Below are 14,200 nucleotides of genomic sequence, written 5' to 3'. Positions count from 1 at the left end.
GTGTCATTTATACATTGATCAGTAGCACTGATCAATGTAATAATGTCGCTGGTCCCCAAAAAGTGTCACATAGGATTAGATTTGTTCACCGCAATGTTGCAGTCCCGCTAAAAAAGCCCATAAATCTATCCTCTATTTTGTAAATGCCATAACTTTTGCGCAAATCAATGCAATCAATATACTCTTATTGCGATTTTTTACCAAAAATATGTAGAAGAATACATATCGGCCTAAACTGATACATTTTTAAAATTTTTATTTTTTTTTGGATATGTATTATACCAGAAAGTAAAAAATATTGTGTTTTTTTTCAAAAATTGTCATTCTTTTTTGTTTATATAGCGCAAAAAATAAAAACTGCAGAGGTGATCAAATACCTCCAAAAGAAGGCTCTATTTGTAGCAAAAAATGGCCTGATCATTAAGGGGGTAAAACCTTGGTTTTGGTAAGTGGTTAAAGACTCGCAGAAACACTATTTTCATTTTTTTTTGCTCAAACATTTTATTAGACAATGTAAAGTATAATACAAGCAAGCAGTGGTCCAAGTATGGACTAAAAATAAGAAAGAAGCATAACACTAGCCAGTGTCATTTAATATGTGAGAGACTATGCACATACAGTTGTGCTCAAAAATTTGCATACCCTGGCAGAAATTTTGAAATTTTGGCATTAATTTTGAAAATATGACTGACCATGCCAAAAAAACTGTCTTTTATTTAAGGATAGCAATTACATGAAGCCATTTATTATACACATAGTTTTTTGGATCCTTTTTAAATCATAATGATAACAGAAATCACCGAAATGGCCCTAATAAAAAGTTTACATACCCTGGAATGTTTAGCCTTGGTACAGATACAGAAGGTGGCACACACAGGTAAAAATGGCAACTAAAGGTTAATTTTCCACATTTGTGGTTTTTGAAATCACAACTAGTGTCTGTGTATAAATAGTCAATGAGTTTGTTAGCTCTCACATGGATGCACTAAGCAGGCTAGACACTGAGCCATGAGGAGGTAGAAAAGAACAGTCAAAAGACCTGCGTAACAAGGTAATGAAACTTTACAAAGATGGAAAAGGATATAAAAAGATATCCAAAGCCTTGAATATGCCAGTCAGTACTGTTTAATCACTTTAATCGCTCTTTTGATACCAAGCCAAGGTCAGGTAGACCAAGAAATATTGCAGCCACGACTGACGGAAGAATTGCTCAGAATACAAAGAAAAACCCACAGGTAACCTCAGGAGAAATACAGGCTGCTCTGGAAAAAGATGGTGTGGTTATTTTTAAGGAGCACAATACGATGATCCCACCGCCGGAGCCAATGCGCATGCCTGGCGGCCGTGATAATGATAAAAAGTGGGGTAATTGGTGCTACCCTGTGAACCACTGAAAAAAAAAAATTTGTGTAAGAGATAATGTAGAAGGTACTGAGCTAAGGCTTTCTTATAGAACAAAGTGTGTGTATACGTACCCCCAATATTAAAAATGCGATACGCAAAAACAGGCGTGTGACAGGTACACCAAATTATATAAATAATTTACCAAAATAAAAAAGGAAAGTGAGTGTATCTCTCAGTAAAGCTGAGGTTAACAGCTCAGCATATAACTATTATGGCACAAATACTACCTCAATTGCCCAACCAGATATGCCAACCATTTAGCATGTGATATCCTAATTCGTTGTATACACAAAAAATGTGAATAGATAATAAACACACCACTGTAAATGAGGTGCAAATTACATCCACACCTATGTATATGTAACAAACAGAATAAATGTGTAAACAATATAAAAATATATATTCAATGTAAAAATTCCAAGTCCCACTTGTGAAAATGAAAAAGAAAAAAAAAGAAAAAATGTGATCCCAGAGTGTCCAATAATGGCATATAACAGGTGACTTTGGTGCTCAGCACGTAATGTGACTCTTGGTGCTCCCCCCAATGAGTCTCCACTCACCAGACGTAGTTACCCCTGCAGGGGTAATAAGCAAAGAGTGGTTGACTGTGGATAAACCTCCTCCTCGGTTTTCTGTGCTATTCCATCAGTTCCTCCATCGGGCTTTTCCACCTGTCCTCTCAAACTCAGGGGTGCACTCCAATCAGGACCTCCCAGATCCTTCCACAGTATCTCAGGGTGGGGTCCTCACAGGAAGAAACAAGGGGCTCCCATAGTGCAGTATTTAAAATTGTATTTTATTAAAAAAGTATATAAAAACAACAGCTTCCCATCGCCGGTAGGCAGACAACAAAGATGCAATGAAAAATGTGCAGGAAGAGCCAGTCCGCAGTGAATGGGGACTCATTGGGGGAGCACCAAGAGTAACATTACGTGCTGAGCACCAAAGTCACCTGTTATATGACATTATTTGACACTCTGGGATCACATTATTTTCTTTTTTTTCTATTTTTCATTTTCACAATTGCGAATTGTAATTTTTACATTGAATGTATATTTTTATATTGTTTACACATTTATTCTGTTTGTTACATATACGTAGGTGTGGATGTAATTTGCACTTCATTTACGGTGGTGTGTTTATTATCTATTTATGCACATTTTTTGTGTATACAGTGAATTGGGATATCACATGGTAAATGGTTGGTATATCTGGCTGGGCAATTGAGGTAGTATTTGTGCCATAATAGTTATATGCTGAGCTGTTAACCTCAGCTTTACTAAGAGATACACTCACTTTCCTTTTATATTTTGGTAAATTATTTATATAATTTGGTGTACCTGTCACACGCCTGTTTTTGTGTATCACATTTTTAATATTGGGGGTGCGTATACACACACTTTGTTCTATAAGAAAGCCTTGGCTCAGTAGCTTCTACATTATCTCTTGTACAATTTTTTTTTTTTCTTAAGTGGTTCACAGGGTAGTGCCAATTACCCCACTTTTTATCATTATTTCTGTAAGTTCCCATGGGAACCCAATAGGGGGGCTGCAACCCACTTTTAACCTGAGCGCGGAATTTATTATATATTTTCTGGCGGCTGTGAGGTCCACCAGGCTCCCCGAGCTTGAGCTGCCAGAAGGAAGCCTGTACTGCGCCAATGCCACAAAAAAGCCAACGAGGCGTGTCAAGGTGTTGTTGGGCATATTGTAACCAGGATTTTTTATGGAAAAGGCTTCTTTTTGGCAACTTGACCATGCAGCTCTTTTTTTGTTCAAGTATTATCGTATTGTGCTCCTTAAAAACAACCACACCATCTTTTTCCAGAGCAGCCTGTATTTCTCCTGAGGTTACCTGTGGGTTTTTCTTTGTATTCTAAGCAATTCTTTCACCAGTTGTGGCTACAATCTTTCTTGGTCTACCTGACCTTGGCTTGGTATCAAAAGAGCCCCTAATTTTCCACTTTTTAATAAGTGATTGAACAGTATTGACTGGCATATTCAAGGCTTTGGATATCTTTTGATATCCTTTTCCATCTTTGTAAAGTTTCATTACCTTGTTACGCAGGTCTTTTGACTGTTCTTTTCTACCTCCTCATGGCTCAGTGTCTAGCCTGCTTAGTGCATCCATGTGAGAGCTAACAAACTCATTGACTATTTATAAACAGACACTAATTGTGATTTAAAAAGCCACAAATGTGGGAAATTAACCTTTTCTTTTTTTTTTTTTTAACGAAAAAGTTTATTTAGGTTTTTACAGAACAAACAATTTATATCGGGTTGAACAACAATACAGACATCCTAGAAAGTATTCCTACCATTCTTAACAGATGTAGAGTAGGGATGAGCCGAACACCCCCCTGTTCGGTTCGCACCAGAACATGCGAACAGGAAAAAAGTTCGTTCGAACATGCGAACACCGTTAAAGTCTATGGGACACGAACATGAATAATCAAAAGTGCTAATTTTCAAGGCTTATATGCAAGTTATTGTCATAAAAAGTGTTTGGGGACCTGGGTCCTGCCCCAGGGGACATGGATCAATGCAAAAAAAAGTTTTAAAAACGGCCGTTTTTTCAGGAGCAGTGATTTTAATAATGCTTAAAGTCAAACAATAAAAGTGTAATATCCCTTTAAATTTCGTACCTGGGGGGTGTCTATAGTGTGCCTGTAAAGGGGCGCATGTTTCCTGTGTTTAGAACAGTCTGACAGCAAAATGACATTTTGAAGGAAAAAACTCATTTAAAACTACCCGCGGCTATTGCATTGCCGACAATACACATAGAAGTTCATTGATAAAAACGGCATGGGAATTCCCCAAAGGGGAACCCCGAACCAAAATTAAAAAAAAAAAATGACGTGGGGGTCCCCCTAAATTCCATACCAGGCCCTTCAGGTCTGGTATGGATATTAAGGGGAACCCCGGCCAAAATTTAAAAAAAAAAATGACGTGGGGTTCCCCCTAAATTCCATACCAGACCCTTCAGGTCTGGTATGGATTTTAAGGGGAACCCCGCGCCAAAAAAAAAAAAAAAAACGGCGTGGGGTCCCCCCAAAAATCCATACCAGACCCTTATCCGAGCACGCAACCTGGCAGGCCGCAGGAAAAGAGGGGGGGACGAGAGTGCGGCCCCCCCTCCCTCCTGAACCGTACCAGGCCACATGCCCTCAACATTGGGAGGGTGCTTTGGGGTAGCCCCCCAAAACACCTTGTCCCCATGTTGATGAGGACAAGGGCCTCATCCCCACAACCCTGGCCGGTGGTTGTGGGGGTCTGCGGGCGGGGGGCTTATCGGAATCTGGAAGCCCCCTTTAACAAGGTGACCCCCAGATCCCGGCCCCCCCCCTGTGTGAAATGGTAAGGGGGTACATAAGTACCCCTACCATTTCACGAAAAAAGTGTCAAAAATGTTAAAAATGACAAGAGACAGTTTTTGACAATTCCTTTATTTAAATGCTTCTTCTTTCTTCTATCTTGCTTCATCTTCTGGTTCTTCTGGCTCTTCTGGTTCTTCTGGTTCTTCCTCCGGCGTTCTCGTCCAGCATCTCCTCCGCGGCGTCTTCTGTCTTCTTCTCCTCGGGCCGCTCCGCACCCATGGCATGGGGGGGAGGCTCCCGCTCTTCTCTTCTTCTTTTCTTCTTTTCTTCTTTTCTTCTCTTCTTCTCTTCTTCTTCATTTTCTTCTCCGGGCCGCTCCGCAATCCATGCTGGCATGGAGGGAGGCTCCCGCTGTGTGACGGCGCTCCTCGTCTGACAGTTCTTAAATAACGGGGGGGCGGGGCCACCCAGTGACCCCGCCCCCCTCTGACGCACGGTGACTTGACGGGACTTCCCTGTGACGTCACGGGGAATGCCACAGGGAAGTCCCGTCAAGTCACCGTGCGTCAGAGGGGGGCGGGGTCACCGGGTGGCCCCGCCCCCCATTATTTAAGAACTGTCAGACGAGGAGCGCCGTCACACAGCGGGAGCCTCCCTCCATGCCAGCATGGATTGCGGAGCGGCCCGGAGAAGAAAATGAAGAAGAAGAGAAGAAGAGAAGAAAAGAAGAAAAGAAGAAAAGAAGAAGAGAAGAGCGGGAGCCTCCCCCCCATGCCATGGGTGCGGAGCGGCCCGAGGAGAAGAAGACAGAAGACGCCGCGGAGGAGATGCTGGACGAGAACGCCGGAGGAAGAACCAGAAGAACCAGAAGAGCCAGAAGAACCAGAAGATGAAGCAAGATAGAAGAAAGAAGAAGCATTTAAATAAAGGAATTGTCAAAAACTGTCTCTTGTCATTTTTAACATTTTTGACACTTTTTTCGTGAAATGGTAGGGGTACTTATGTACCCCCTTACCATTTCACACAGGGGGGGGGCCGGGATCTGGGGGTCACCTTGTTAAAGGGGGCTTCCAGATTCCGATAAGCCCCCCGCCCGCAGACCCCCACAACCACCGGCCAGGGTTGTGGGGATGAGGCCCTTGTCCTTATCAACATGGGGACAAGGTGTTTTGGGGGGCTACCCCAAAGCACCCTCCCAATGTTGAGGGCATGTGGCCTGGTACGGTTCAGGAGGGAGGGGGGGCCGCACTCTTGTCCCCCCCTCTTTTCCTGCGGCCTGCCAGGTTGCGTGCTCGGATAAGGGTCTGGTATGGATTTTTGGGGGGACCCCACGCCGTTTTTTTTTTTTTTTTTTGGCGCGGGGTTCCCCTTAAAATCCATACCAGACCTGCAGGGTCTGGTATGGAATTTAGGGGGAACCCCACGTCATTTTTTTTTTTAAATTTTGGTCGGGGTTCCCCTTAATATCCATACCAGACCTGAAGGGCCTGGTATGGAATTTAGGAGGACCCCCACGTCATTTTTTTTTTTTAATTTTGGTTCGGGGTTCCCCTTTGGGGAATTCCCATGCCGTTTTTATCAATGAACTTCTATGTGTATTGTCGGCAATGCAATAGCCGCGGGTAGTTTTAAATGAGTTTTTTCCTTCAAAATGTCATTTTGCTGTCAGACTGTTCTAAACACAGGAAACATGCGCCCCTTTACAGGCACACTATAGACACCCCCCAGGTACGAAATTTAAAGGGATATTACACTTTTATTGATTGACTTTAAGTATTATTAAAATCACTGCTCCTGAAAAAACGGCCGTTTTTAAAACTTTTTTTTGCATTGATCCATGTCCCCTGGGGCAGGACCCAGGTCCCCAAACACTTTTTATGACAATAACTTGCATATTAGCCTTTAAAATTAGCACTTTTGATTTCTCCCATAGACTTTTAAAGGGTGTTCCGCGGCATTCGAATTTGCCGCGAACACCCCAAATTGTTCGCTGTTCGGTGAACTTGCGAACAGCCAATGTTCGAGTCGAACATGAGTTCGACTCGAACTCGAAGCTCATCCCTAATGTAGAGATTTGACAGCAAAAGCATCATCACATGAGCATAAGTTTTGCTTCAGATTTCATTAAGATTTTACAGGCATACTCAGTACAGTACCCATCTAAGGTAGAGGTGTAGGAGGTCAGCCCGATCATCCTTGGCAGATACACTCCTATCTCACATTCACAAAAAGAGACATAGAGAGGTTTGTTGTTGGTGGGAGGGGGTTTGTGTCAGGTGTAGTGGGGACTGACCCACACACCTCAGTCAATAGTTAGATGTTTTGGCTTCACTCATGCCTCCCAAATCTTCCCAAATTTTTTTTGGGGAGGGAAATTAACCTTTAGTTGCCATTTTAACCTGTGTGTTCCACCTTCTGTGTCTGTAACAAGGCCAAACATTCCAGGGTATGTAAACTTTTTATCAGGGCCATTTCGGTGATTTCTGTTATCATTATTTTAGAAGGATCCAAAAAACTATGTGATAATAAATGGCTTCATGTGATTGCTATCCTTAAATAAAAGACAGCTTTTTGGCATGATCAGTCATGTTTTCAATATTAACGCCAACATTTCTGCCAGGGTATGCAAACTTTTGAGCACAACTGTACGTAGGCAGAAAATATGCAATTGGTGTTGGGAGACATAGTAATTTTTATTTTTTATGATATATGCTTTTTATTATGATATTGTATTGCATTAGTAAGCTTGGATGTATAAGGATTATTGAACATGAGTGGTGCAGCACTGTTTTTCACATATATAGATCTTCCTCTGTGAGCCTTAATGAAATCAATTTTACTTTATTACCTAAGGACTTTACATCCTTGACTTTAAGTTTAAGCCCTACCTACCTTCTGCTCATTGCTCACTAAGGCATTCTCATTGGGTAGGTCACAGTTTATGTTGTTACATAAGACTTTCAATTTTAAAGTTTTACAGTTACTGATGGGTTTATTTTAAGCTGTGTTTACAATAATGTTGTGCATAATTTATACAAAATCAAGTAATAATAAAACGAAATCAAGAAAATAGTTTTTAATCAGAATCTTTATTGTTGAGAATCAATAGTGACATGTTTGCAATGGTTTACCTTGGTTGCAGCATCAAAACAGATGAATCCCATACCAAAGTCAATGGTAAGGCCCATTAAATGGCTGTCAATAACGCAGGCATAAGTTTTGCACTGAAAATAAATAATAAAATAATTATTAGCAATCAAAATAGATTAGGCAAAAAATCAAAGTATTGCTAAAACAGGTTAGAATGCACGCTTCTTTTAAATATTAAAGTTGAACTCCAGGAAGATATAAGACATAGATTATTGCAGCTCTATATTCATTAAGACATCATACTTTTTTTTAAACATTAGTTTAAGTATCTGAATTTTACTTGGCGTCAGCTTCTTGCAGTCCCCTGAATAGTAGAGCCCTGATTCCGATAAGCCCCCTGCCCGCAGACCCCAACAACCACTGGGCAAGGGTTGTGGGGATGAGGCCCTTGTCCCCATCAACATGGGGACAAGGTGCTTTGGGGGCTACCCCAAAGCGCCCTCCCCATGTTGAGGGCATGTGGCCTGGTACGGTTCAGGAGGGGGGTGCTCTCTCGTCCCCCCTCTTTTCCTGTGGCCTGCCAGGTTGCGTGCTCAGATAAGGGTCTGGTATGGATTTTTGGGGGGACTCCCATGCCATTTTTTTTTCAAATTTTGGTGCGGGGTTCCCCTTAATATCCATGCCAGATGTGAAGGGCCTGGTATGGAATTTGGGGGACCCCCACACAATTTTTTTGAAAATTTAGGTTCAGGGTTCCCCTTAATATTCATACCAAACCCAAAGGGCCTGGCAATGGACTGGGGGATCCCATGCTGTTTTTTTTCAATGACTTCTCTTATCTGTATTGCTGGGACCGACAATTAATTATAGCCTCAAGTACTTTTAAATTACTTTTTTTTCCTTTAGAAATGTCATTTTGTGCAGGGACTGTTCTAAACACGGGAAACATGCACCACTTTACAGGCATACTATAGACACCCCCCAGGTATGAAATTTAAAGGAATATTTCACTTTTATTATTTCACTTTAAGCATTAGTAAAATCACTGCTCCTGAAAAAAACGGCCTTTTTTAAAACTTTTTTTTGCATTAATACATGTCCCCTGTGGCAGGACCCAGGTCCCCAAACACTTTTTATGACAATAACTTGCATATAAGCCTTTAAAATGAGCACTTTTGATTATTCATGTTCGTGTCCCATAGACTTTAACGGTGTTCGTTTGTTCTACCAAATGTTTTGCCTGTTTGGTATGTTCTGGTGCGAACCGAACCAGGGGGTGTTCAGCCCATCCCTAATGTGCAGAACAAAAAAATTAGTTTTGTTACATTTTGTTTCGATTCGTTGTTTACATAAATTAGTTTAGTTAAATTAGTTTCATTCATTTAATTTGTTTTCTGAATTAGTTTTGTTTATTCGTTCTCGAATCGATTAAAATTTTTTTGAATTAGAATTTTAATCAATTCTAAAAGTTTTCTAATCAATTTAGAATCTGAATAGCTTTTGAATTCAAAAAGTTTTCGAATTCGAATAGTTTTCGAATTTGAATCGTTTTCCAATTTCCCAAGAGAATAAAATAGAATAGAAAATAAATAAATAGAATAGAAAAAATAGAATAGAATAGAAAAAATATAACAGAAAATAAAAGAATATAATATAATAGAGTAAAACAGAGCAAAATAGGATAGAAAATAAAAGAACAGAATAGAATAGAATAGAACAGAATAGAATAAAAAAATAATAGAATAAATAGAAAGATTATTACCATCTTCTGAAATTCAAATAGAATAGAAAAGAATAGAATTAAAAAAATAGAATAGAATAGAATAGAATAGAAATAATACAACCATTTTCCAAATTTCAAATAGAATCAATTTGATTTTGAATAGAATAGAAAAGAATATAATATAATAATATAATAAAAAACAATAGAATAGAATAGAATGAATATAACCATCTTCCTATTCGAATCTATTATTTTCTATTCAAATTTGAATTGATTCTATTTGAATTTTGGGAAATGGTTATATTCTTTCTATTATAATCTGTTCTATTCTATTGTTTTTTTAATCATACTTTTTTATTTGTTAATTCTATTCTATTCTTTTCTATTCTATTATTTTAATTTCTATTCAAATTCAAATTTATTTTATTCAAAATTTGAATTTCAGAAGATGGTTATATTCTTTCTGTTCTATTGTATTCTGTTCTGTTATTTTTTTCTATACTATTCTGTTATTTTCTATTCTTTTCTAATCTATTATTTTCTGTTCTATTCAAATTCAAATTGATTCTATTTGAATTTTGGGAAATGATTATATTCAATCTATTCTATTCTGTTCTATTCTATTCTATTCTATTTTATTGGATGAAAATAGGAGGATGGAATTATAGTGGTGCTTTCATCCTTCTATTTCCATTCACTTCTAATACCAGGGATGAGGTGCGTGATATTTTAGAGTCACTCAATCTATTTTCCCAGCTATTCTATTTTATTTTTTTAAATTCTATTCTTTTCTATTCTATTGTAGTCTATTCTATTCTTTTTTTCTATTCTATTCTTTTCTTATGTATTCAAATTCAAATTTATTCTGTTTGAAATTCGCATTTCAGAAGATGGTTATATTCTTTCTATGTTAGTCTATTCTATTTGTTTCTATTATATTGCAGTCTATTGTGTTATTTTATTTTCTATTCTATTTTGTTCTGTTTTACTCTATTATATTATATTATTTTCTCTTATATTCTTTTCTAGTCTATTGTTTTTTTTCTATTCTATTCCTTTATTTTCTATTCTATTTTATCCTTTTTGGAAATTCAAAAATTATTTGAAAATGATTAGAATTTGAATTTCATCCAATTTTTTTTCCTTATTTTGTATTTGTTTAAATTTGGTACTATTGTAATTTGGAAACTCGGATACATTCGAATTTCTGAAACATGAAAATTCGTCTGAATTTTAATCACTAGAGGACCAACCACCGCAGTTATACTGCGGCATGTTGGCCCTCCTGGGCAAATTGCCATAGCGATACGTCCGCCGCTTTAAGACCACTAGGGGACGCGCGCGCCGCCGGAGCCAATGCGCATGCCTGGTAGCCGTGATGTCCACCAGGCTTTCGAGATTCTGAGTTTCTGAGAGAGACAGAATGGAAATCTGTCAATGTAAACAGACAGATCTCTGTTCTGTCAGGAATGAGGAGACAGATCTGTTGTTCATACTAAGTATGAACAGTGATCGGTCTCCTCCTCCAGGCAGTCCCATCCCCCCACAGTTAGAATCACTTCCTAGGACACACATTTAACCCCTTGATCACCCCCTAGTGTTAACCCCTTCCATGCCAATGACATTTTTACAGTAATCAGTGGCTATTTTTAGCTCTGATCGCTGTATAAATTTCAGTGGTCCCAAAAAAGTGTCAAAAGTGTCCAATTTGTCCGCCGCAATGTCACAGTCCCAATAAAAATCACAGATCACTGCCATTACTAGTAAAAAAAATTAACAAAAATGCCAAAATATTCCCTATTTTGTAGATGCTATAATTTTTGCGCAAACCAATCAATATACCCTTATTGTGATTTTTTTGACAAAAATATGTAGACGAATACATATTGGCCTAAACTGAGGAAGAAATTTGTTTTTTTTAATATATTTTTGGGTGATATTTATTATAGCAAAAAGTAAAAAATATATTTTTTTTTGTTGGTCTTTTTTTGTTTATAACTCAAAAAATAAAAACTGCAGAGGTGGTCAAATACCACCAAAAGAAAGCTCTGTTTGTGGGAAAAAAAGGACATCAATTTTGTTTGGGTGCAGCATTACACGACCGCGCAATTGTCATTTGAAGCGATGCAGTGCCGTATTGCAAAAAATGGCCCGGTCATTAAGGGGGCAAATCCTTCTGGGGCTGAAGTGATTAATTCGTAATGAAACGGACCGCACATGTCTAGCTTTTCGTCTCACTGTCCAGTCACAGGCTGGTGAGGGACAAGACCTATAACTGTTACTTAACTGCAACAGAGAAAAAATAGGTCTCCTACCCTGCCAGAAAGGACAGTGCTGTAGTAGAGTTATGTTAATCTCAAGACTGAGTGAACAGGAATACAAATCTCTTGTCAGGTAAAACAGCTTCCGTATATGTATTTCACCTGTGTATTTAGCTGTTCGCCCACAGTTCAGTTCTAATTCCCATGGCCCTGTTGATAACATACAAACTATGCACACTGTGAGGTATGCAGTTTGAACTCTAGGCTGAAATGGCAATAAAGCGGTTAATGCATTTGATTTGTGGGGAAAGGATTATGTTTGCTGGACAATCAGAACACAAAGCTTTGCATATCAATTCTGAAGGAGATCCAGCGGCTAATTAGCTGCTTGGACTGCTTTCATGAGAAAGCCAATTGCCGGCTAAAAAAAAAAATTCCGGGGTTATGATAGCTTCAGCCATAACCCTGGTTAACTACTTGCAAGCCACAATGTATATATACGTATTGCAGTCGGCAGGTGGATATATTACAGGCATGTGGAAATGTATAAATGTGTAAAATGCTTTAAAAATGTTTGAGTCAGTTGTCTTAGCCTCTTACTGCATGTACTGTATATACTGATGATGTACACACACACACACATATAGACACACACATGCATATATACTCCCCTAGGTAAGGACCACATATGATGCTGAGCTTCCATGATTGAAAGAACTGAAATCCCATTCGTGGAAGGGGCTGGTCAGGAAAAGTCAGGTTGGACTGAGCTAGATGATGCTGAATGGTCTTCAGCCAGTAAATGGTAAGAGGTCTAAATTGCTGTAGCCTCTAATACACACTGTGAAAAGCTCACAATGTGGAGTAAAATAAAGCATTTTCAATATAGAGAGGTGCCTTTACAACCATTCAAGCCTAAAGGTGGGGCTGGAGTTATGCTTTTAGGCAACCTATTCCTTTAAATGGGATGCCAACACATTGGGATGCCATTCAAAATGAATGCCAACAATGCATGTAAGGTGCATTGCCACTTTTTGCTGCAATGCATAGTTGTGAAGCCAGCCTTAAACTTATTTACTGTTCGCTAATGTAAATACTTATTTCCATGTCACAGGTTTGTGATGATCAAAAAATGTCTAAAGTAAAGAGTTATATCAGTAAAATGGATTCCCAATGGCTCAGTAGGAAAATCTTACCCCTGCATACAGTACCATTCATAACTAATAGTGAGGATTTTGTTCGACTGAAAAGAGGTGCCACTTTATTCCTCTGGATTCAAAAGTTGAATCAGATTTTCCTCTATGATTTAGCCAACTTTTGTATGGATATTCATTGACCACATAACTTTAGACTGTGTGCTGTTAACTGAATGGCTGGTCATATAATTCACTAAAGAGTAGGGATGGGGGAATGGTTGGGCCCAAGCATAAGTTCGGACTGAACATTTACCTGTTCCGACGTTTGCCGAACAACCGAATTTGCAGGGTGTTCGCTGGGAGTTCACCCGAAGAATACCCTGCAATGCACTGAGCACTGCACAGTGTATTCTGGGCCCTGATTGGGCAAAGCTTTGCCCAGTCAGAGTGCAGTGTAAGCTGGTTGTTAAAAAAAGTGCCGTAAAAAAGAAAAAACGGCATGGGGTCCCCCCGTCCATACCAGACTCTTATCCGGGCATGCAGCATGCAGAAGAGTGAGAGCCCCCCAATCCTGAACCATACCAGGCCATATGCCCTCAACATGAGGGGGTGGGTGCTTGGGGGAAGAGGTAAATAGGTAAGGCAATGGCAATGTCGCATCATGGTCCCACCCCCTTGTGACGTCACAGACCCAGCATGCACCAGTCCATGATGTAAGAAGGTGTGGTGCCACTAGGTGACATAGCCAGGTGGTCCCACCCCTTACCTATATAGGAAATGTCAAAGCGTAGAGGAGGCATTCGGCGGGAGGCCATCCCAAAAGGCAGCGCCTTTCTTTTATTATTTTTATTTTTTGGGCCAGTGGGCGGCATGATTGATGATGGGACACTTGAAAGACACTATTTTTTTATTTTTTAATAAAAAAACTTGTCTCTGGTTTTATTACTTTTGGTGAATGGGTAGGGGTACTATGTATCCAATACTCATTCACATGAGAGGACTGCAATTGGGGGGGCCTGCCCCAAAGCACCCACCCCCCATGTTGAGGACATGTGGCCTCATATGGTTCAGGAGGGGGGGCGCTCACTCGTCCTCCCCCTTTCTGACCTGTCAGGCTGCATGCCCCAGGTAAGGCTCTGGTATGGATTTTGGGGGGGCTCCTGTTTTTTTTTTCAAATTTTGGCATGGGGTTCCCCTCCAAATCCATACCAGATATGAAGGGCCTGGTATGGACTGGAGGGGGGCCCCACGCTGTTTTTTTTCTTTATT

At 39.6% G+C, this 14,200-nt stretch overlaps 1 protein-coding gene across 2 annotated transcripts in view; it reads right to left on the bottom strand.

Annotated features, from left to right (window-relative positions):
- The window catches only part of SNTG1 (syntrophin gamma 1), a 1,290,858-nt gene that overhangs the window by 21,989 nt on the left and 1,254,669 nt on the right, over positions 1 to 14,200 (bottom strand). For both annotated transcript variants that reach the window (XM_073631576.1, XM_073631575.1), the window contains one exon: positions 7,853 to 7,945. In XM_073631576.1, coding sequence (XP_073487677.1) covers positions 7,853 to 7,945 — 93 coding nt within the window. The remainder of the gene's footprint in view (positions 1 to 7,852; positions 7,946 to 14,200) is intronic.

The sequence above is a fragment of the Aquarana catesbeiana genome, linkage group LG05, assembly GCF_042186555.1.
Source record: "Aquarana catesbeiana isolate 2022-GZ linkage group LG05, ASM4218655v1, whole genome shotgun sequence".
In the NCBI taxonomy this organism is placed as follows: Eukaryota; Metazoa; Chordata; class Amphibia; order Anura; family Ranidae; genus Aquarana; species Aquarana catesbeiana.
Note: the sequence above shows the minus strand (reverse complement) of the source record. Positions and strands in the feature narration are given on the sequence as shown.